General features: G+C 35.5%; 1 protein-coding gene across 1 annotated transcript in view; it reads right to left on the bottom strand.

Moving 5' to 3' along the window:
- The window catches only part of zip (myosin heavy chain 10), a 230,892-nt gene that overhangs the window by 7,489 nt on the left and 198,800 nt on the right, over positions 1–24,603 (bottom strand). Inside the window, exons 22-25 of the mRNA XM_089106054.1 lie at positions 19,399–19,575; positions 11,844–12,091; positions 8,616–8,841; positions 854–1,072 (exon numbers count right to left, since the gene is read on the bottom strand). Of these exons, the coding sequence (XP_088962180.1) occupies positions 854–1,072; positions 8,616–8,841; positions 11,844–12,091; positions 19,399–19,575 (870 nt within the window). The remainder of the gene's footprint in view (positions 1–853; positions 1,073–8,615; positions 8,842–11,843; positions 12,092–19,398; positions 19,576–24,603) is intronic.

Genomic DNA, 24,603 nt, shown 5'->3' with positions numbered 1-24,603 from the left:
ACTTTATTCATCACGATTTTAAAGAGGTCAAGTTGATCCAGATCTTGAAAAAAATGATGGAGCGAAACAAGTTGAGTGGTTCCCTTGTCTAATCGATATCATTAACTTAGTTGAAACAAACTTGTAAATTCATTTCAAAATAGGATATCATACTTAGTTTAGGCCTTATTTTGTTCGACAGTCTTTAGAAAGAATCAACTCGTATATTTTAGAAATTTTAAAATAGATGGCCCCGAGATTTTCTGTTTCCACGAAAGTTGTTAGGATACTAGCATCGAAGCGAGTTGACGACATCCATATAAAGAAGAACAAACCATAGCATATGCTCTTTTGCGAGGATTGGAGAAAAATTGTTTAAACAGCCCCCCTTCCAATAATTCTCCCCAGAATTTTAAAATCAATTCCCCCAGTCGTGACACAAAACAGGGTAGATCCACCAGAGCTATAACTTTGGAAATACTCATTTATGAAGAGAAGACCCCCTCCTTTAATTAATTACTTAACCATCTGCACATTTAAGCCAACATAAGTTTTTTCTCCAAAAATGCAACTTGTAACCCAAAACGGAATATATTTTCAATATTTTGCTTTTTACTGACAAAAAAACAACTTTCTGATGGACTCGAACCCATGGCTCCGAGATAGGGAGGCTGATGCTCTATCATTTGAACTTGCCAAGCTTGTTATTTGGTTTTACAGTTTTGATGTATTAGTATATACGAGTAAACAGACTTCATCTAGAGCAATTATACCAAGTATAAGATTTAAATAAAGAAAATAACGTTAGAAGTCTTCGCTATTACAGGGACTGCCTTGTAAATAATTACCCAAAAAGGAGAAAGAAAAGACATACTTGCTCCTTATACTGATCCGTTTGTCTTCGTTCATCCTCAACTTGCAGGACAAGCTCTTTCATCCTTTTTTCCAGCTTTCTATAGTTCTTTCCCTGAAGGAGTCTTTCCTTGGCTTCATTGTCCAATTGCTCCTCCAGATTGGCAATTTTAGCTTCCAAAGCCAGAATTGTGGCCTTTTGTCTGGCCCTTGTGGCAGTTTCTAATTCACTTAGTTTTGCCTAAAAAACACACAAAAACACTAATATTTAGATATGATGATATCCCAGTTCTTCTAATTAAGCAATAAACCACTTTTATCTGCAACTATAAATACAAAAGGCCAATGAACATGAAATAAGTCAAAACTGTGTATTTTTGTCTGGTCCCATTTGCAGTGAATAATTCACATAGTTTTACTCCTTCCACCAAAACGCTTTTGGTAAATCAATAATATTTATTTTACAATCAATAACACAATGAATAAAGCAAGTTCTAGTAATAAACCATGAAGAGTCTTGTCAAAGACTTGGCTGTTTGTCGGTAGCATTTACTTTATTCCCATTTTAATAGAACTAAATGGAATAATACTGCGAGGAGAAAGCTTTTTGGTATTGCAATGAGAATTTTCAACTTCAGAAGGTGTGGAACAGGGAAACGCGCAGCAAAAAAGGTACCTAGGAGAGGGGGGGGGGCTTACCTGGTTTGCCCCCCCCCCCCCCAAAAAAAATTTTTTTTTGGCCCGACTCGTAAAAACATAAAAAATGCATATGCAAAAAATATTGATATGTTTTTTAAAGATTTTTGTACCCCTCCGCCTCCCGAGCAAAAATCCTGGATACGTCCTTGGTGCACAGCAATTTATTTTTCAAGAGGCAAAAAGATTCTGAGGGGGGAGGGGGGCTAAAAACCAATATGAGCGAACTCTATACAACATAAAAAATACTACAGGAAAAGTTCCGAGATCCCCGAGGAGATAAAAGCCCCCCTCCCCCACCCTGCTGACGCGCTTGGTGGAGAGCAGCATAAATGGAGGCTATGCCGAATTATTTTTAAGAATAATTATAACTATTGAAATATAATTTTCCTTTCTACTAATTATGCATTTTGAAATTTTACATCCGATGAACCCCAAAAAATAAATGATGTAATTTACGGATTAATTATGTTGGCATGTTCCAAGAACTTCCTACGTCTGAAACAAAGGTCAGAGTGTCCAGACTTGGGTTTTCTGGAAAAATAAGACGAAAGACAGGGAAAGGAGTCTGCTTCCGGTTGACTTTCTGTCTACAGACTGCTTTAAAAAAGTTACCAAAACGGGTCAGGCTAAGGTTAATTCAAAGTATGAACAAGCATTCTACAAGAATAACAGCTTATGAGAATTATTAATGAAACCAATACATGTAAGGACAAAACTTAAAGTAAAAAGAGATTTATTACAAATTTAATTCGAAAGTCATTTTTGTTGCTAAGTTTGATTAAAAGTAACTCATCTGTTTCTCATTTTCTGTTTTTAGAAATAACTCTTAATGTGTAATTCCTCATCAAATATAGCAGATTATCTGACAAGATACGAAAATTATTTACAAAGCCATATAAACTATGAAATATTTGAATTGTCCCTTCACAAGAAAAGTAGAAAAATTCCTGGAAAACGTAAAAACGTATTTTATGACCTCTCAATGAAAATAATGTGTAAAACTATGCATTGTTATATGTAGACTAACCAAAAAGCCTGCCAGACAAAAAAAATCGTAGTATATACCGCTTTGTTTACGCATACTCTTTTCTAAGCCCATTTCCCCCTCTCCTCCAAACACCAGCATTCAAAGATATTGAGTGCAGGTGTATGCGTAAATAAATTAAAAATTTATTAGAAATTGATAGAAAGAGAATAAACATTCTTATTTACGAGCCACTCTCTTGTCTGGAAGGCTGAGTATCTGTATTATTGTTATTATTAGGGGCAGACTCGCAAAACCGAGTAGACCCTCAGGCCACAAAGACTCATTGACTCTAAACCGAAAAAGTGCCCTCTTCAGCGTTATTGGCCTTGTCTACCTCTTTTACCTCTTTGCACAAGAACTTACTTGGCAGTGTCGAAGTGTCCACCATTATTTTCCCTAATTCTGAGAACCTCATCCACCAGCTTCAGACCCGCGATACTTGTCCCTCAAAAGAGAGGAAAATTCACCCACTGATCGGCAGCTGCCAGCGGCAAGCGACAAATGATCCTCAGCCGAGTCGGTAATATGAAGAGAACTTCTTTTTTCCACCTCCGATTGCTCCTCAATGGATTTTCATTTGCTCCACAGCCCGCGCTTCAAATTTCCATTGGGATTGACTCCCAGGGCATAGTTTCAGCCGTCATTACTTGTTTCAGTCCATCCAATCTTTACAGCGTATGCCTCAAAATACCCTGTTTCACGGACAGACACACTGGTGGGATGGCCAGTGGCTGGACAATGAGTTAGATTAGCAACAGTAGGTCTTTGTTTGTCAGACCCTACTCTCAGACTGTTAACAAAAAGGCGATGGCGATAAATATAAAAGCATTGACGCATTTAAGCCTCCCTGTCTCTTCTGCCGGCAATGAGTGTATGCAATATTACATGAAACACTGTGGTTCCTCAACAAACAAGGCTAACACTTACAAACAACTAACTTTCTCAATCTTCTGTCCTCGAAATGTAATTTTTAGAATCTGTTCTGTTCTTTGTTGCTTGTTTTGAACTTTTTTCAAATTGAGACGGAATCAAGGATAGTTATAATCGAACTGAAATAGCTTCAGTAAAGGCAGCCAAAACTTAAATTGGAGATGCTTAAAAAAGACCAACTCAAGTCCACCTCAATTGCTCATCCTTGGATATTCGATGATAACAGCTAAATTTGGAGCCAAAAAGACTTCTGCGCATAATCCATGTATAGATTAGTTTTGACCTCGCAGGTGTGGTAATTCGAGAGGCCCTATTCTTTATATATGTATATTTTTTTTTGCTATAAAATGGAAATTAGCAGCCCATCTTTTTTCGGTTGAACATGTTCTACGGATCCGTCCAATAAATGTTTCCCTATATTATGTGATTCTCAAAATGTATTTAGAAATACTGTTTTTGGCTCAAAATGCGTAATCTCTCCTTTTCTCACTCGCAGATGGTTGGAAATTGGGACTTTTGATACCACTGTTGCGACGTATGCTGGACATCCTAAGAAATTTATCGCAAAAATAGCTAGTCAAACACCCAAAACACATTTCTTATTTTCCTCTATTCTGCAAAATTTGGAGCATAGAACATAATGCCTTTTGAATTATCAGAATCAATATTTACAGAAGGGGATAGACTATGGCCTATATTTTGTTTTATTTCTTCTTAAATATACTTTCACTTTATCACAAGGAAAAACGATAAACGCAAGCTATTGAGAAACGGGCAATTCCAGAGTTCCCAAGGTTTTCCAAGAATAATGACTGAGTCTATAAGGAAACATGAAAAGCTTTTTTTCTTCTCGGAACTACGTCGTTGTCATTTGATGATTAAGAAATCTTTAAAACGACACATCTTTTTATCTCTTTTTCCGTACTGATTGCGTTGTGACGCACAAACAGCTTCCGCAAACCTATTTTTGGTATCCAGGAAACATCAAATAACAATAAAAATTCCATAGTATCGCAATTAAAAAATATATACGAGTATATAAAAAAAAAGGAAATGCAAGGGCAACAAGTTCGTATATTTCCATTTTGCACAGATTATGGTGCAAACAAGAGAAATGGAGAGGGGTGATCCTAATGAAGAGATCATCCAAGGGCCCCCTGCAAATGTTTGATACAAAAGCAAAGGTAGAATATTCAAAAATAGTGTTATATTAACCCAAAACACAATTGTCTCAATTCTCAGAATCCAATCTAAGGATTCATCAAATGACTTCCCCAATCAGACCGCGAAGAGATACCTAAATTTCGATAGCAAGTAAATTTCCGAAAAAGAAAAAATTGTGCCATAAATTGAAAAGTACTATTAAAATTATAAGACAATGAAACTTATCGGACCGTTTATGATAATGAACAGTAACAATATATAGCCTACAGCAAAAGCTTCGGTATTTTATGCTGATTTCGAATATCGAATATGTTAAATTTTAAAAAGCCTCTAACTACAAAAATAAGAAACATATTTTTCCGAGAAGCATGACAACGGAAGAGTTCATTTGTTTAAATTTTTTTTCCAGGGTAGTTGAATCGAACCAATGGTGATAAAATACTCGGAAAGGGCTAGTTCAAACAAAAGTCCAAAGTTCTAGCGGTCTTTTAAAGTAACAAAAGTGACCACACGCTAGGAGTGTCGATTTCTGCTATATTATGCTGCGACACGGCAATTTTGACCTGAACAGGGCCAAAATCCTACCAACCAAAAATCATGGTAGCCAATCAGTTTGAAACTATTAAAGACCTACTCATTATACACCCTAGTTACTGCCGCACAGAGGCGTATTTGTCCCTAATCATAAAAGCAGTATCTACAAAACAAACGATTATAACAAATCGTTTACATAAAGAGAGCTAAGAAACAATTGTTTTACTTGCCGTTCGATGTCCCATCTAAATATGATAATCATTTTTGTCGAAGCATCGACGATTAAGTCGGAAGAAAAATTGTTCTCTGATAAAATGAATTAAAAAATTCTTATGTAAAACTGAATCTTGGGGGTCTATTTTCTGGGAACAAACCTTTTCGCCTCGGAATTAGACAGGGAGGTTACTATCTCCAGATGTTTCCGGTGCATGTCCATCTATCAATTTTAAGTGATCAATCCATGAAAGCGCTCTCCGACAACAAGTCTTTGATATTATTGTGGCAAAATTTTTTAACAGCTGTTTGCTTGGACATATAATTTATAGTTTATACCAAGTGTGCAGTGGGCAACAGTCCAGAAGCATTATCAACAACAAAAGCATTATTGATATTGGCCGTAGTGATCCTTAAAAACTTGTACACGGGGGGGGGGAGGAGGGATCTCCCAAGGGATATTTGAAAATACTAAACTAAAACTGAACCCCTACCCACAAAAAAACACCGATGCTTCTCCCCACCTAATTTTTACAGTATTGAATCTTATGAAAAAATGTCAGTTATTCTCTTCAGATGTAAACAGCGACTTCTCAGAATGCCTAAAATACAGTGGACTTGGGATGTGTACTTTCAAGCCAAAAATTACCGTAGATAAAGCTTATCTGATTTTTCCACATTAAATTGATCTGTTTGATAAGATTAATAAGTTCACAAAAAAAAGAAGCAAATCAATATCGGAACATGTTCCTTAATGTACACCACATAAATAACAAAGCAATAAAACTCGAGCAGTATAATACGCTTAAAGAGTGTGTGAGAGAGAGAGAGAGAGAGAGAGAGAGAGAGAGAGGGCATTAGACTGAAAGTGTTAAAAGACGACTCAAAATTTTCTGCTAATCCATTTTTTATGAATTCAAATTTGACAACTTACCTTTTTGCAATTCCTAAGACATATCAAAAGCATGTGTTGATATCAAAATGGGGATGTATTGTAAACACTTTGCTATAAAATAACTAGGAGGATAAACCCTGAAATAATTATGAAAATAACAAGAACAAAAATTTGCAACTTTTAAATAAAAATAATTTACCGTTGAGAATCCACAGTCATCCTATATGGTTAGACAATTTCCTCTATATGTTTAGATATGTATTTATTTAAGCTTAATTAAAATTTGAATAGCTCGTATGGCTACACATGAGGATCCAAAACATATAAATAAGAAAACTGCTGAAATTTAAGTTGAGAAATAAAATATAGACAAGGTCTATTATTAGAAATCATCACAGTTTATATAATTAGGCAGTAAGTTTACCGCAGATGATTTCTGGCTCTTCATTCTCGGTGCAAAAAAAAAGCTCCTCCCACTTAATTCTGCACTTATGGGTTAGTGTGTTTGCGTCAATAAATGAGCAATGGTTACAAAGTGCACTATTCGTAATTGCGAGAGTAGAAAAGAATTTGGTGAGCTGGCCAAGTGGTTGGCAAGTGTCCCATCTCTACAGGTATGACTAAATTTATGCAAAAATTATGACTTAATATATTATTTATATACTGTGGACTCAACTGATGGGCCTATTTTGTGTTTTAAAAAAAAGGGGCGGGGGGTTGATGAAATTTTTGAAAATAAGGAATTTTTTTTCTTCTTCTAATAACTGGTTGAATAGATGTGATGGTTTCAGGGGCGGACCCAGGATTTTTTAGGGGGGGGGGGCGCAAAATATGTTGATCTGATAAACTTACATTAGGAGCATGTTTAATTAATGCAAACTTGCGTTAATTAGGTAAATTACGCTACTTTAGACTACTTTAGGGGGGCTCCCCTAGCCCCCCCTCTGGATGGTTTATCATTTTTTGTTCATGTCGTGATATTTATTTTCTATAGTATTTATCTTCTAGATAAGACTAGTTTTATTTTCAATCAATGTTTTCGGATCCACTGTGCATACCTGCTTAGAACATTAAAGAATAAACACCTTCGTGAGAGGACCATGGCACCTTGTGATTATATATAGTGATATGGGCTTATGATTAAGACTGAAGTTGGGACTTTGGTATCCATTATTTATTGTTGTGGTAAAAGTTGCCACAATAGCCCTATCCAAGAAAATACCAAACGTCTGTTAAGAAGTGTTTTTCGTAAAATTCTTAGGGAGTTTTCAGAAAATTGATAGTATATATATATATATATATATATATATATATATATATATATATATATATATATATATATATATATATATATATATATATCGGCAAGTACAAACAGCTCCTCTCATTTGATCTGCCATCAGCGGTTCAATTACCCTGGAACACGTATTTTGGCAGAAACTTTCTCAAAATGCCTTTGAAACCAACTTGAGACTTCGAAACCTATTTTTAATTCCTAAAAACATCTAATAATAACATTGCACTAATAATTACCGATTTTCATGTATGTATTGGAATAAATTAATTAAAAATTAGTTTCTTCAAAATTAGTGTTCCAACGTTGAAGCCTAGTTTCGCGTTCAAGAGAGATCTGACTTGTCTACCCGTGAAAAGATCTAATGTCGCTTATGTTTATACCGGTTTATACATTCTCTGGAGCAATCGCACCTCGGTCCGGGTTTTTATAATGGGTGAGATAGGGAAAGATCATACTGCTATTATATATACTGTGGAAATCATCAACAGAAGCAAGAAATAGAAAAATGACGGGGTACTTAAAATTGACCTTAATTTCCAGAATTAGCGATAATTCAAGCCGTTTGAAGTTTTTTTTTTCTTTTGGGAAAGGAGGGGGGATTCAGAACCATCCTTCTCAAAAATTTGAGCTATTGAAGCCAAATTTGTGTTTTTTCTTTTTTTTTTAATTTAGTGGTTACACAATCAAAGCTGTGTGTGGCATCAGTAGTTAGTTTAAGATCCTTTGGAGTAATTAGACAGAGAAGGGATCAATCCTCTCCACCCTACAGTGTGCTGGCAGTCGTGGCCATGAAAAATAAAACAACATCTTTGAACATTTTTCAGAGACTGTAGAGCAAAAGCACTAAACTATGTCGGATGCAGGAGGAGTGTTCGCCACTGTGTCAGCTTCACAGGTCTTAGTTCTGGAAAATGTTAAAAGAACTGAAGGAAAACCAATCTTGAGGTTTGAAATGATGAAAGGCCTTTCTGTTCATATTTCACAAGTTTGGGGGAATTAAAATTAGGGAAAAAACAAGAAGATACCTTTAGTTCTTTATTCTGCCTTTCAAGTAATTGTCTCTGGTTCTCCAGTTTTTGGGAGACACTTCTTTCAGCAGCCAAATCAGTGTTCATTTGCTCAGTGGCAAGTTGAGCTTTGCGAGCTCGATCTAGATATACTTCGCTATTGGCCTGCTCCTCCTCTAGCTCGTCTTCAAGGGCCTGTATACGGGCTTCTAATCTTCGCTTCTCTTCGGCAGCTAATGAGCCTCTGTAACATACAGAAGATTTATATTATTATTATTTTTTTACCTCTTCAACTATATCAATTTTGTTTCTAAGAGTTAATCCAGCAATTTAAAAAGCAATGAGTAAGAACTAGATAATAGTACTGCTAGTGCTACATTTTAAAGCACTAACACTTAAGTTTGTCCGACGACAGGAATTTAAAAGAAAAAACTAGTTTATGTTCTTCTATGAGAACCGACGAAAGAACATAAATTTGAGTTCCGTTAAATCCTCTCCCCCACCCTAAAAATGTTTCCTAAAAGTTTCAAGTTGATCCCCAGCCGTCATACTAAACAGGACAGATTTGCCAAAACTAAGTACAAAGTTCGCAACCATTTTTATGAGACTAACTGACTTAACAATTCGCAATACTAGCTTGGCCTTAGGGATCCATTGTATAACGTCACACGATGGTTTTCATACCTGGAGAGTGGAGATCCATGATTGACCGGAAGTTACTGACATAACCACTTATTTTGATCGGTACTAAGTGTGGAAGCACTGGCTTTAGAACACAACTCGTACCCTAAAATAAACTACTTGGAAGTAAATGCAATGTTTAGCAGCCTCAGCTGCAAGATCCATAATACGGTTCACGCGTAAAACTTCAATAAAACAAGCCACACAAACTTCAAGAAATAAAAACGCGTTTTTTTCACACCATCGTGCCTAAAATGAAAAGGTGCATCATGCCCACTGGTGACACTAGAGGTCTATCTAATTGATGAAAGGTAGGGAAGAAAGGTCATGATTGGGACGGACAATAAGCTATTTCAGTAATTCTTGCTCAACAGCCGTCCAAAGTATCTTTATATGCAATACACTAACTAGAGCCACGTTATTGAGCAATATATTGGAATTCACAGTAAATTCCTCTGTTTTTTCTCTTTCTAGTTTTTACGTTTGATATTATCAATTTTTAAGCAACTACTATTCCCGTGAAAGGGTTAGAAACCTTGTTTTGGATATATAAAGAGAGCTAATTTCTTAAGATCATCTCGGCGGGGGGGAGGGGGTCCAAATTTCCTAAATACTTTTCCAATCGTTATTTATCATGTTTTTACGGAGGATTTGTTGAATAAATATTACGCCTAAGGAATGCCCAACCATCCCTTCCACCCTTGAGCAGGCAAGAATATGAATTGATATTTGTTACACAGAAAAAGCAACTAACAAAATAATAAACAGCCATATATAAATAAAATCTTGTCAACATAAATATATTTACACAAAAATTGGCTTACAATGTGCTACAATTTTTATTTATGCTCCACACGTATCCTGAGAACACTCCCTAGCCGCCTAGAGGTATTATGTAGATGTGATCTCTTATTTTATACTAAATACATTTCCGTAATAATAAAATCGCTTTTCCTAAAGTTAATCAATTTTTTTCTGGCTCGTAGCTTTATAGTTAATTTTAACTTAAGATTGATATATTCATAAAGGCGACCTTAAATCACCTTAAAAGCGGAATTTTTATACACTTATAGGTATCAAAAGTTTTTTTTTTTAGAATTTTGACTACTGTTTGCACAGGTGGCTCTTTACTTACAGTTTGTTACCACAAACGGTCTGTCAAGAACAACATAAGACGTAGTGGATTGTCTTATAATCCGAATTATCTCTTAAAATTTATTGAACCTCAAGGCGCCTTTTTTAGCCCTTTTCTGAGTTTTGTCATGGTTTATCAGTTCGGCTTCAGGTTTTTCATTTGTTTTCACTCCTTGCGTAGTTTGTAGTTACAAGGGGGTACTGATGAAAACCTTCTCGCGATTCCCGAGACTAGTAGTCACAAATAGGAGCCTAAAACTGCTAATTTAAGTCATCATCCAGCCACTGGCTATCATGCCTGCCCAATGTCTGACCACGAGGTAGGGTGTTTTGCGGAATATACTCACAAAATTGGATGGACTGAAGCCAGTAATATCTGTCATAATAATGCCAGGGGGGATGTTTAATCGCCTCAGACACTTGAAGCGGGGGAAACAAGTTATCTTGCTAGTGCTAGTTCTGAAAACCATGTACTGCTTGCCATTGATGGCTGGCAAGTGACGGGTGACTATTGCCTCTCTTTTAATGGGCGAGTATTGTCTGTCTAAGCCAGTCTGAAACTGATCTTGCAGGAGAGCAAGAAAAAAAGGAAAAAAAGCGGAACATTTTACTCTTTCCTCTCTTCAGTATTCAATGTATTTACGCGCAGAGACAAACAATTCCATGCTGTTATATGTAAAGACGTTCAATCCCATTTTAGGAGAAAATACGCTAGGAAACAAGAAAGATCCCTCTAGAGCACAAGTTCACAAATCAGAAGTGCACACACCCGTCGTTGAACCTGAAAGGATTTCAACACACTTATTTAGTTCAACATTTGATAAAGTCAGATTTCAGCCAACTTTTTTTTTTTTTTAGCAAAACCTGCAAAACATATGAACCCTCTGTTCTTGTGAGTCTTAACCGATGGTATTCGCATTTGCTAGGGCGTATGTCCTTTACAAGAGGAAGAAGAAACCGACCAATATTCGGACAAATACTTTTCAAAACTTATACCCCGAAGGCTACCGAACACAATTTTATGGGCTATATTCTCAAGTAGAGTTTTACTATTCAGCAACACAATTCAGTCTTGTTTACGTATTTTTTTCTGATTTACAATCTTCAGGTAAAAGAATTCGGTTGCATCAATAGCTTAGAGCTTTATATTTACTATCCTGTAGAATTTTGAGGTGTGCCAAATTAAGAGGCATAATTATTAGAAAAGCCATTTTCCAATAATGGTTATTGCATTTTCCTATTAACAAAATGTCGTCGCACTCAATAGATTTTAGCCAAAGTGTATGCAAAATGAAGGATCAAATAGGAATTAGAAAAGGGGTCAGTTGCAGCTCTTATGAGATCAGAAATCATTTCGTCAGGAATGAATAATCACAATTCCCACAAATGTCCCACGGCATTACAATTTTGAAAGCTGGAAATATTCATTACCTGCTTGAATTAGAGGCCAATTCTTCTGCTAGGTCATCTCTTTCACCTTCAGCAGCACGGCGAGCCCTCTCAGACGCAGCACAGTCCTCCTGTTGCTGAAGGATCTCAGCTTCTAAGCTTTTTATCTTTTTTTCACCATCCTTAAGCTGAGCAATGAGTTCATCCCGACCAGCTCTCGCCTCTTCAGCCTCTCGTTGATAGTCTTTGGCCTGGGCTTGAAGTTTCTTTAATTGCTTCAAAGCATCTTCCTACAAAAGATAAAAAGAAGTAAGCATTAATGGACTGGATATATATATATATATATATATATATATATATATATATATATATATATATATATATATATATATATATATATATATATATATATATGAAGCTTCAGAGTCTCAAGAGGAAAGGGTATAGACCAATTAAAAATATGACCTTTAGGTTCGCAATATACTACTACTGCTAACACCGCACAGCTAATTTATCGCAACAAAAAGTCGGATGAGAAATACACCAACAAACGCTCATCTTAACGTCAGTCACTTCAAAGCTTCACTTTTTCCTCCCTCCCATAAAGTTCTGGTTTCCTTGAATTTTTTTTTTATACGACCTCTTTCCACCTCATACAAGTAGATCATACCCATTCAAGTAGAAATCCTATCATCTTTCACCTGTAAAACGTATGCCATCCATGTTAACCTTTTTTCTTAAAAAAAAACAACCTGGAAAGCGGGATCGAACAAATTTTTTGGGCACCTTAGGCCTTGATATCCAGGCACACAAATGAGGCCCTGAAACTATTATTTGACAATTTCTCCGGCAAAGATCAAGCATATCTACCTTAACTTTTAGAAGCGTCCCGTTTCAAATCCGTACTTGACTACTATTACTACCGTGACTTTCAGTATTATACTCACAGGGACGCAGATGGTACGATCAATCCTTCATATCCCTTTGGCTACTTCCATAGACCCTGACCTTTTATTGAGGCATAGGGTCCCCTGATTAATTTTTTTTAGGCGTCATATTCACAATAGCCTCTTGCTTGGCAAATCTTATACTCTCATTTCAGCAATTCTCAAGTTCAAATTTTTAAGGAAGCTATATTCATAAAAACCTGATGTTAGCAACTACGTAAATAGCAATCTATCATGGAGATTAGAAAATGAGAAGTTTCTCGATCTCTGAGATAAATGGCGAATATTTCTTTCCTTTTTTTCGGGAACAAGAATTTAATTATATAAAAATCTCTTTCCTCATGTCAACATATGAAGTCAAAAACCAAATCAAATTCAAGAAAAAACATTCTGACAGAGAACTTAAGTTTCATTAAAGAAAAAAGAGGATAAAGTTTACAATGTGGTTATTTTCTCCAATTTCAAATAGAATACCAGATCAGCAATAGCATCTGCGCCAAGCTCGGGGAAAGGTCAACAGAATCAAAGCTACCTCTTTAGCACGGCTTGGGGTTGGAGACCTCATGAAAGTTATGAACAAGTTCTAACAACATATAAAAAATCCCTACTAGTGCATTTTTGATCTAATTACATTCTAAATCATGAGCACCAGCCCCCCTCCTTCCAAAACCAACGGCGCCCATGAGGAATAGAAAGCTTTAAGCATCCAAATGAGTGCTATTAAGGTGACGTCAAAACAGAATGATAACGACACAATGTTTACAAAAGTGTCTACTAAAGCTTAACCCATTTCTAACATTACATCAGTAAGCAAAAAAGAAAAAAAGAAGAAAAAACAGAAATGACAACTGAGCAAAACAAAAATTCTATTTCAAATAAACAGCTACAAAAGCCAGGATTCCAACTAGGGGCCGGCGCCGTTTCTGTTTTTTTTTTCTACCGTTTTGTGTTCTGTTTTTTTTTTTTTTGGGGAAAACGGAAAAAACAGAAAACAGGTAGCAGTTTTTTAGTACCGTTTCTGTTTCTGTTTCGTTTTTTTTCTGGCCGTTTTTGCCGTTTCTGTTTTTTTTAAACCCGTTTTTCTTCATTTTACGTGTTTTGTTTACGAATAGCACCACAGCGCAGTCTAGCGATTTTTATTGGATTAGCGATACTTGCCATCTATCGAAAAGCGCTGTCTTTACGTCTTCCGAAGAAAAGATTTGCTATTGAAGAAAACATTCGCCATAGTAAAAATTAATCTAATGCAGTCTACTTGGATTTACACCCTTTGGTTAGTCTTGGTAAGTAGATGGTTACCTGGTTGGGTTAAGGAGCAGATTAGCTACCCCAGTAGCGTAGGGTGCAGAGGCCCTGCAAATAGAACCAGGATATACACTAAGAAGTGATCTGTTTACATCCAGCTTCTACTGAACCCTATCTGTGCAAATTCACAGCCGAATTGACTGAATAATATACAGTAAGTAATAAGTTGTTTTTATCAGGGGTTGCTAAACTGCACCTTCACCCAGATTAGTTCCCCCTGTAGTGTAGGGCACAGAGGCCCTACCAACAGAACCAGGATATACAGGGTGAGTTCCAACCTTTTAATTTTCATTACCCTAGTAAGCCCTGTAGAACTAGCAGAAGCGGAACTACAGAAAATCTTTGATATCCAATGGTCAGATATAGGAGCTACTCAACGAATCTTGCTGATTTTGCCTCTGCTAGTGCTGCAGGGCTTACTAGGCTTACGAAAAGTAAAAGGTTGGAACCCAGCCACAGTAAGAGATTTGTTTTTATCCAGTTTCTACTGGACAGTATATGTACAACTTTACAGCCCAATTGACTGAATAATATACAGAAAGAAATAAGTTGTTTTATCAGGGGGAACTAATCTGCACCTTTACCTCTGGTTTCTCACATCAACATAATTGAATTAGTTGATTGAAATTTATAATCAAGGGACTGTTAAACAAAGGAGTAGGCTGAACATGTTGATGATCTACCCTTCAGCATGAGGATAAAAAGTTTCCAAATGACATGTTCATTTTACGCATGTTCACTTGCAGTACCCAGGAAGGAAATGTGAATAGCCTCGATATTCTTTACCCTGCAAATGTCATATACTTTAGTAAATATTTGGAGCACCTTATTCCCAATGGTCTAATTAGTCAATCTATTATCTGCATTATAAAATCTTTTAGCTACATCAGAGAGTCCTGGGCCTACGCTTTACTATTTCCTGCTATTATTAATAATATACTTTTATTTCCCTTAATATACCATATGAGGAGTATTCACAAATACAGAAAAAAGATACTTGCTTATGGAATAAAATTATGCTCTGTCCTACAGAGAAGTGTCTTTTTTCCTTGAATTGTTCTTCTTTCATACTCTTATTTGCAATCACAGGAGTAACTAGACCTGCACAGCTCCATGCACTTAGTAATGATATGCATTGCAGGTAACGATACACATGCTGTCATAAATGGCATCAAATCTGGCAACAAATATTTCATCAAGTTCTGACTCAGAACTTGGAGAGGGCCCTCCATCAAAGAAAGTCAAGTTCTGGGAGCAACATGGGACCAGGAATAAGGGAGCAGCTGTAATTACCTGCAATTACTGCAAAAAAGATGTGAAATCAACAAAGGGGTCTGCAAAATCTTTTAAAAATCACCTTATGGCTAAACACAAAATTGCTGAACAACCTAAATCAAGTACTGTTCCAAATAAGTCACATTCTACAGCCTTGTCTCAGCTCAGCATGCCGATCACCTCATGTGAAACTAACCCAACTCGATTTGAAGGCACTGGAAAGAAAAGGGATATAAGAAATTTTTTGAATTCAACATAGCAGCAGCAGCTGAAGCTGAACAAGTTGTGTAGCAAAACGGTTTGCATTGACAAGCTTCCTATTTCAATGTTTGAAAAACCAGGAGTAAAGGCTCTAATCTCTAAACTTACAGGAGGTCTTACTGGCCCCTTAGGTAGTACTGTTGCAAGACATCTAGTAACAGCAAGGAAAAGGAAGGTCAAGCAGCTCAAAGCTGAACTCCAGAAAGTCCAGAAAGTGAATTTGACCCTAGACTGCTGGTTTTCAAGAACGGGGTCTGGCTTTCTAGGTATTACAGCTCATTATGCGATGAATAGCACTGACGCTAAGCTCACTTTGGTGCATAGAATCCTTGAGTTTAAGAGACTAATAGTTGCTCACACTAGCGCCAACATTCTTCGTGCAATCCGTAGTAGCCTCCAGAAGTTCAGAATTCTACGGAAAGTCTACTTTATAATTACTGATTCGGGAGCTAATATAGTAAAGGCTCTCAGAGACGGTGACATTATGCGAAGCTCATGCTTTGCACACAACCTGCATAATGTGGTGACTAATGCCCTTAAGCTGTGGGAATGCAGAAACCAAGCAGATTTAGTGAGTGTTCCCCACCTAAATGATTCAGGATCCAGTTCTGAATCTGATGACAAAGTTGATACTGCTGAACAAGATGACTTTCCTGACGTGACTGTAGGAGATGATGTCATTAAAAAAACTGAGTATACCGACTGCAGTAATGATTATGATAGTAGCTCAGAATAAAATGATCCAGACTTTGACAGCAATAGTTAGAGCTCAATACCTAGACAAAGAGGTGTCTCTAGTGAAGTATTGACGCTGGGACCAGCACTGGTAAAAATACGAAGGCTGGTTAGAATCCTGAAAGTATCTTCCAAATCCCACGATCTTTTTGAAGCTATCTGCAAGACATATAATCTTAGTCCATCCATCACAAAAGACATGAATGTTCGATGGAACAGCACACTTACCATGATAGAAACGTATTGTGCCCGAAAAGAGCCACTGCGCGACTTCTTCAACCAAAACCTACGTGATGCTAAGATTAGAGAGCTCGAACTTCACAGCAATGAGTGGTCCATCATGGAAGCTGTCATTGAGGTTCTTCGCCCGTTCAAACAGGCAACAGTGATAGCTAGTGGATACAATTATGTTTCGGCAAGCAAAGTCGTGCTGATGGTTAAGGGATTACTGTTGTTTTGTCAGACTCCAGATACTAGTATTATGGCTGAGTCAATCAATGGGCTGAAGGAACTTCAAGTTGTTCAGCTCAGGAGATATTTTTCAGCCAGTCGTAAGTTCGATATGATGCTCTTCACAAAAGCTGGTTTTTTGGACCCTGCAATTTATGAAAAAATGACATGTAGATAGAGAGTCAGCTCGTCAGTCCATCTCCTCGCTTCTCCAGCAATTCATCTCCGAGCAGAGAAGCACAGAATCCAATCCAATTGAACTCCACATCTTTCCCTATTGACGTCGCTCCTACTAAGGCAGGAACTAACCGAAAAGGGTCACCAGAGACTCTTGACCAAGAAGACAGCTTGTTTTCTAAGTTTCTCGACACGACTGGGTTACAGATGAACTCTACGAGGCAAAATGCCAACAGTATGAGCATTGACCGCGTGGCAGCAAATATTATCATGGCATATGAGGAGAGAGTTCCTGTGTTTTTGAGCGAGAGACGAACATCAGGACAAAATAATTCTGATCCACTAGAATTTTGGTCTGATTACTTTTACACTTACCCGAAGTTAAGTAAAATTGCATGTATGCATCTATCAGTCCCTGCAACTTCAGTACCCAGTGAGAGTGCATTTAGTATTGCTGGGTACTTTACGCGAAAGCAGCGCTCACGAATGACTGCAAAGTCATTTGAACTCCGAATGTTTTTATGTGATAAATTTTAATTTATCTGGTCTTTTCATATCTTTGGTCTTTTTGTATATTTGGTCTTTTTTATTAATCTATATTAATAAATATTCACTTACTCTCGTAAATCTAAAGAAACTGAAAAAAAACAACAGAAATATCTGTTAAAACTGCCGTTTGTTAAGTAAAAACAGGTCGTTTCTGTTTTTCGGTAAAAAAAACGGAAAAACAGAAACGGATTTCCGTTTTTTTTCACCGTTTTGGTTTGTGCTCCTTTTTTTTATTGCCGTTTTTTAACGTTTCTGTTTTTGCCGAAAACAAACACGGTACCTACCGCTAATTCCAACAGGTCTTTTAGCTTTCAAGCGATTTTTTTTTAAGCTAAGTACAATCAAAAGCTTTTCAGAATACTTTGCATCACTTTGCAAAAGCAGAGCCTTTTTTTCTACTCTTTCAGCCAAAACTGCAAAAAACAATTTTTAGGCCAAATTTATGTTATTTCCAAGCTTAGAATTACAAAGAAAAAGTTTCTCAGAATATTTTACATTACTTTGAAAAAATTACCTTGAAAAACGTTTTCAGCCAAAATAGCCCCCAAAATTTGTTTAAGCAAAATTTAAGTTATTCTTAAAGCTAAGTACAATCGAAAGCTTTTCAGGATCCTTTACATTTCCATAAGCATTTAATACTTCCTCAGCTTGATACTGATCTATGCAAAGTCTGAACAATTGATAAACTAAATGATATAACACTTGGGTAGCAGTTTGAAAATAACGAAAGATGCTTTAACTTTTAAACCTTTCGATTAATTGGTTTGAGGAGCAAAATCCGGTGAATGTCCAGTGGTGACCAAGTAAAACTTGCTAGGAAAATAAACTATCAAAGAGTGAGAATGAAGAGACCAGTAAGCAAAAAAGAAAAAACAGAAGAAGAAAAAACAGAAATGATAACTTTACAAAATGAAAAATTCTATTCCAAATAAACAGCTTCAAAAGTCATGATTCCAACAGTTTTTGTTTAGCTTTTAACCAAGATTTGAGTTTTTTTTTTTTTTTTTTTTTTTTTTTTTTTTTTTTATATATATATAGCTAAGTATGATTGAAGGCTTTTCAGAATTCTTTGCAAAAGCAAAGCCAGTTTGTTTTGGCTCTTTCAAGCAAGATTGCAAAAGCAAACTTCTTAGGCCAAATTTATGTTATTGTTAAGATTAGAATTACTAACAAAAACTTCTCAGAATATTTTATATTACTTTGAAAAAATTACCTTGAAGAATGTTTTCAGCCAAAATAACCCCCAAAATTTGTTTAAGCCAAATTTAAGTTATTCTTAAAGCTAAGTACAATCAAAAGCTTTTCAGGATCCTTTACATTTCCATAAGCATTCAATACTTCCTCAGCTTGATACTGATAGATGCAAAGTCCAAACAATTGATAAACTAAATACAGATAGAAAACTTTGGTAGCCGTTTGAAAATAAAGAAAGATGCTTTGACTTTTAAACCTTTCGATTGATTGGTTTGAGGAGCAAAATCCGGTGAATATCCAGTGGTGACCAAGTAAAACCTGCTAGGCATATAAACTATTCAAGAGTAAGGGAACCAATCATTACCAGAGACCCCAATTTTAGCAGGAGACAGGAGCGGTGCAATCTTTCATTAATGTATCAATGTTGAAATGAAGCTTCTAGTGACCCAATTAACTATATCAGATTACTCTGATTTTAAATACCGTGTTAACCGCAAAGAGCAAAGAAAAGATTGAATACCCTTTAATATTAGTTAGAAGATAATAGTATTCCTACTATACCCAACAGTAATAGGAATTTGCGAGGCAACGAAAAGCAATTAAAGCACTGGTGCTCAAAATTCCAAGCTTCCTCTATTCAGAGGAGGTTAAAGTTCAGATAATCTGCTATTATAATGATTAGAAACAAAGTAAAACAAACTTACTTTAAGTTTGTTAGCCATTTCTAGCTGGGATTCAAGATCTTTCATATCAGCTTCAAGCTTCTTACGTGAAGTAACTGACGCCGTCCTCTGCTTCCTTTCTTCTTCAAGTTCTGCTTCAAGCTCGCGAAGCTGTTTTTGAAGGTTGCGTTTTTGATCATCACCTTGCTCATCTCGGGCCTTTAAATAAAATTCCGAGTTAGTCGAGCATTTTTAAAGGAATAATGGATATCGTTTTTGAATACTTGTACTATCATTTTCCAAGTTACAAGACAGCTGTTCCCACATGAAACAATATAATAAGACCAAGAGCTTAAACTTTATTCTATTGTAATTATAGAATGACAGTCAGAAAGAAAACTTTGAGACCAATGAAAATCGCTAGGATATCAAAATCCAAAAGCAGAACGCCTTAGATCCAAAAATAGCTTTGAGAAATACAAGTTCAAACTTTCTAGACTTCGATGAAAGAAGGTAGAACATATCGCGTTTTTAACCAGTACAGATACGAAGTTAGGTCAACAGTAGAATCCAGAGGCAGATAAACCTTTTATAAGCAAACTGACCAAATCCATCATTACCTTTCTTTGGTTTAACCTTCAAATTACTTTTTGGTTTTGGTTTAAACTTGAACAGTAAGCGGCACACGAAGATAAAAAGGATTAGGTCTTGGTATTAGTAGTAGTCTTTGCATTACGGCTAGGAAATGAGTTTCAGCAGTTTCAAGTTTTTTTTTTCGCTACCCTAAACTGATTAAAAGTGTGAGGTAGCTACGACTCTGAATTCCTCTAAGCCGATAACATAAATGACTAGTTGTCCTTCATGGATGATCAGCGGTATATTGAGATGAAGATTATTTATGGAACCTGCAGTAGCTCTACATCAAGCTCATTCCTTTTAGATTAGAATGAATACCAAGCAACAACCAAAAATGTTTTGTCGGTTTACACATATGATATTTTCTTGACGCTAATTTAACCAAGTCTGTTCTAGTTTGTAACTAAAAGTAGACTCTGCTTAATCACACAGGCAACCCCAACAAATAATATAAACATTTTTTGACCAGCTGTCTGGTCCTATACAATAGAAATCAGCTATGAACGTTTTTTTTTTTTTTTTAGTTTTTTACATTTTTATGGACTTGGTCAAATCGGCCTTTTAACAGCCTTTTGTCATTACGAAACACGATCAACGGATTGTTGAACATTTTTACGATAACAAAACGTAAAATAAGAAACATATTCTATTTACGCTTAGTAAGGCTTTCATAGTTTTTGTTTTTACTAATCTAACAGTTTCTGCCTCATTTTGTTTTCAAGAATAACTTGCTACAGGCAACCTGCCTGAGACTCTAGGCAGGTGTGCCTTTCCAAAAACTAACACAAGAATTTGTCCAACAAGAGAGTAATACTTACTCCCACCCTTTACCCGTCCCATTTAAACATTTTTGCCTCTCAATTACTGGAACTATCTGTCTTGGCTTTTTTTTTCTACAATTAGCCATGTCTTGATGCCTACTGCAAAATATTTGATTTTCAATTCAAAATTCAATTTACAAGTTTGCTACTATAACCAAGTGACCTGTGAAAAGCACACCAAACAATACTTATTGAGCACCAGAATTCTGTCGAAAAAGCTCGTATATTGGAAAGCTTCTGAAACTTTTGATTCGGCTCTGAGTGAACATTCTCTAAGTTCCCGGCCACTTTTTTCAGTTTTAGGGAGTTATTCTTATTTCTAAGGATTAAGCAAAATGGGCAAATTTATTTGTCATTTTAACCATTGATTGTATTACTTTACATTTTACTTATATCTTATTGTTTTGACCTTAAATAGTAGATGCTACTTTGGCTTTTTGTTATTGCTGTTTTTGTAGCTCCTTGCATAATTTAATTGATTTTCTTTCAATATTGACATGTTCATGTTAGCTGAAAGCGTAGAGAATAAACTAAATATTAAATACTGAATTGTAGAAAATATTAGATAATATTTACTACATAAATGTAATAAATATTCAATATTTAATAATAAACTAAATATTAAATAGTGAATTATAGTAAATAATAGTAACTATTAAATTTTAAATAGTAAATATCAAATATTAAAGAATAGTAAATATTAAATATTTAACAGTAGTAAATATTACATATTAAATAGTAAACTAAAATATTCAATAGTGAATCGTAGTGAATAAACATACTCTTTTTTAAGAGAAGCAATCGAAAAAAATAGCATCCTATTTCAGATTTGTAAATGCACTTAGCGCTAATAACAACCAATAAATAGAGTGGCAATAACCAAAAGATTACAAGTGTTGTGTCCCTACAAAAGTCCCAGGCAGTAGTTTCTTCTTTATATAATAGCTACAACAAGCTACAATGAACGTCAGGTTAATTTTTATACGAAAATACGCTTGATTAAAGATAGAAATTCGATCTGATTTTCATGAAATTCAAGAGAATTTGGGCAATAGGTTGCATAGGTTGCGTCAAGACTGGGCTGGGTAATTGTAGACAGAGAAAAGCCAAGATAGATAGTCCAAGTAATTGAGAGGCCAATGTTCAAACTGATGGGGTACAAGTAAATGGCAGGAGTATGAATGACTCTCTTATTGAACACATGCTTGTCAGTTTAGTTTTTGGAGAGTCATGTCTGCCTAGAATCTTAGGCATGCTTATCAAGAATTCAAAAAAGAGGCAAACGAGGCAAAGAGGCGAACTTTGCCTGCGAACTTTCGGATACTAGTATACAAGTTCATTGATGGATGCGAAGCCTTGCCTTAACTCAAAGTGATTTGTCCTTTCTTTTCTCCCCTTACTTTTATAAAAACCAATAATCATATAAAACAGGTTTCAATTGAATCAAGTTTATTTGAACTTTAATTTAAGATACAATTGCCTTGCTATTTTTGATAGGATGTTAGGAAAAAATTACGAAAACGGCCCTTCGGAATTTGGCAGTAAAAAAAACAAAAAACTTTGCAAGCACTAAATTTGCTTGAGCTTCAATTTCCAACGGTTTTATTTTTCCTATTAAGACAATACCCAGAGGCTAAAGACGGGTTGACTCATTCTTACAGCCTTTTTTCAAAATTGCATATTTAACTCCTTTCCACCTTAAACTTAATTTACACTAAAGCTTGAGACATAAAAACTTTCCGTGATTAATTACCAGTTGTGGCAGACATAAGTCGAGCATGACATGACTCAGTGACAGATACAAATTGATTTCCTAAAAATTTATTTAGAATGTCAAACTAGTTCCGAGAAACTTTTTTTGTAAGTTTTTCCATGATTAATATCCATCAGCCAGTTTTTCTAAGCCGATTATTTCTTAGAACACCCGTTTTTCATGGTACATTTTAAAGGGGAAAAAGGAGTATATACCAGTATTTGTCTTCTAACGAAAAAACTTAAGATGCTGGAGTACATTTTTGGAATATTACATGATACAGAAACACTATTTTGTTTCATCTATTCATACTCAAAATCCTATCCCAGGCTCCCTGGCTTTAATAAAGAGGACACAAGGAATAAAACTTCGTTTAAGAAAGGTGATTAAATGAGTCATTGAAAGAGTCCAATGTCTTTCATGCATGGGTAAACCAGCGGACAAAACAGGATGAATCGTAACTTATAAAAGAGAGCCAATAATTTTTAAAAAAATTTTCGGGCAAAATTTCACAGGAAATATTCTAGGGAGAAGACCAAAAGTTGCTAAATATATGTAAATAGTAACTAGTCTCTAAACAATTTTGATTTCCTGACGGATATTAATCGGTTTCCCGAAGTTATTTGACGCTGTCTCTGAGTACTTATAAAAATGTATTTTTTAACAGCTTTTTTCAGTAATAAATTCGTAAGTCCACTTTTATTAGCCAGATCACTGCTTAGAACATCTATTTTATACACATCAATAGATCAGGACGAAAAAAAGATACATCATAACAAAAAGATTTTTTTTAATAAATGCGGTTTTGAACTGCTTTGAATGATGGACACTCTCTTATTACACTCTCTTAGTTTTCTCTTATTACATTGGAATTTGAGGATTAGTGAGCAATTGCAGACAAAGGCGTGCCAAGGAGAGGTCGTAAAGTGGGTCTGGGTTAGGAACCCTCCCTCCTTTCCTGAAATATTAAAAATTATATAAATGAATTAAAAACCTCCAAATGTTTGACTCCTCCCGAATCAAAATCATGCGCAAAGTTCGGACACAATACTTCAATAGCGAATAAACTCGCACTCTTTTTTTATTCAATTCTGATTCACTGATATACATTAATCAGCTCTCAAAAATAGTTAAGGCACACCCAGATCCTATCCAAGGTTTTCTTTTTCATCGGTCTCTGTCATGAAAAAAAAAACAACTAGTCCATTCTTTTTAAACAGGTTGGAAAATATTTCATAATTCTACAGGAGAGCGAAAATGAAACCTTTGAACCTTTCGCGGTATCAGTTTTGAATTAGAGTACTCAGAAAAAAATAAATCTTTAAATTTACTGTATTTAACTGTTTAACTATTAGGGCTTATTGTAATTTAACTGAATTTAACGGTGTTTAATTGTTGTGGCTTGAACTAAATTACTACGTTAGTAATCTTTGGGCTGGGGAGTACTGAAACATTTAACCCAATCTTAATTCGTCTTCGCTACTCTTATAAAGTAAAGGTTTCTCTGCAAGTGCGACCAGCGGATAAAAACTACACATAAAGAAATACACCCCCCTTTTAATGTATTATCAACAAGTATAAGATACACCTTTTGGTTTGGACACTATGAAGTAAAACCCATCATTTAAGCATAACTTCTATCGAGTTTATATTCGTGGATTGCTTGGAATGAGGACCACATTCTTTCAAGAAAAACTGTTGAATAGCATTCACAAGCAAATGCAATTCAATACTTCATGAAATATTTTTTTTTTCATGACTTCATACCTTTTTTTTTACATATTCTTTGATTAAGAATAAAAAAATAATTTTTTTTTAGGAAATTTGAACTTTCGGTTCACAGATACCACTCACCTCAAGATTACTGCAAATAATTAAATTTGACGTCAATCAGTAGCACATTCAAATTTCTTTGAAATTATAATTTTCTTACTCTTTAAAAAAAGTAATTAGTTAGATAGTCACATTGTTCACAAAAAAAAAAATCAAAAAAAATCACAAGACTGAGCTATCTTCTTTTTTTTGCAGAGCATAGGT

The sequence above is a fragment of the Artemia sp. Qi Xiang Cuo genome, chromosome 20 (assembly GCF_049724085.1).
Source record: "Artemia sp. Qi Xiang Cuo chromosome 20, ASM4972408v1, whole genome shotgun sequence".
In the NCBI taxonomy this organism is placed as follows: domain Eukaryota; kingdom Metazoa; phylum Arthropoda; class Branchiopoda; order Anostraca; family Artemiidae; genus Artemia; species Artemia sp. Qi Xiang Cuo.
This window is presented reverse-complemented; position numbering and strand designations above follow the sequence as displayed.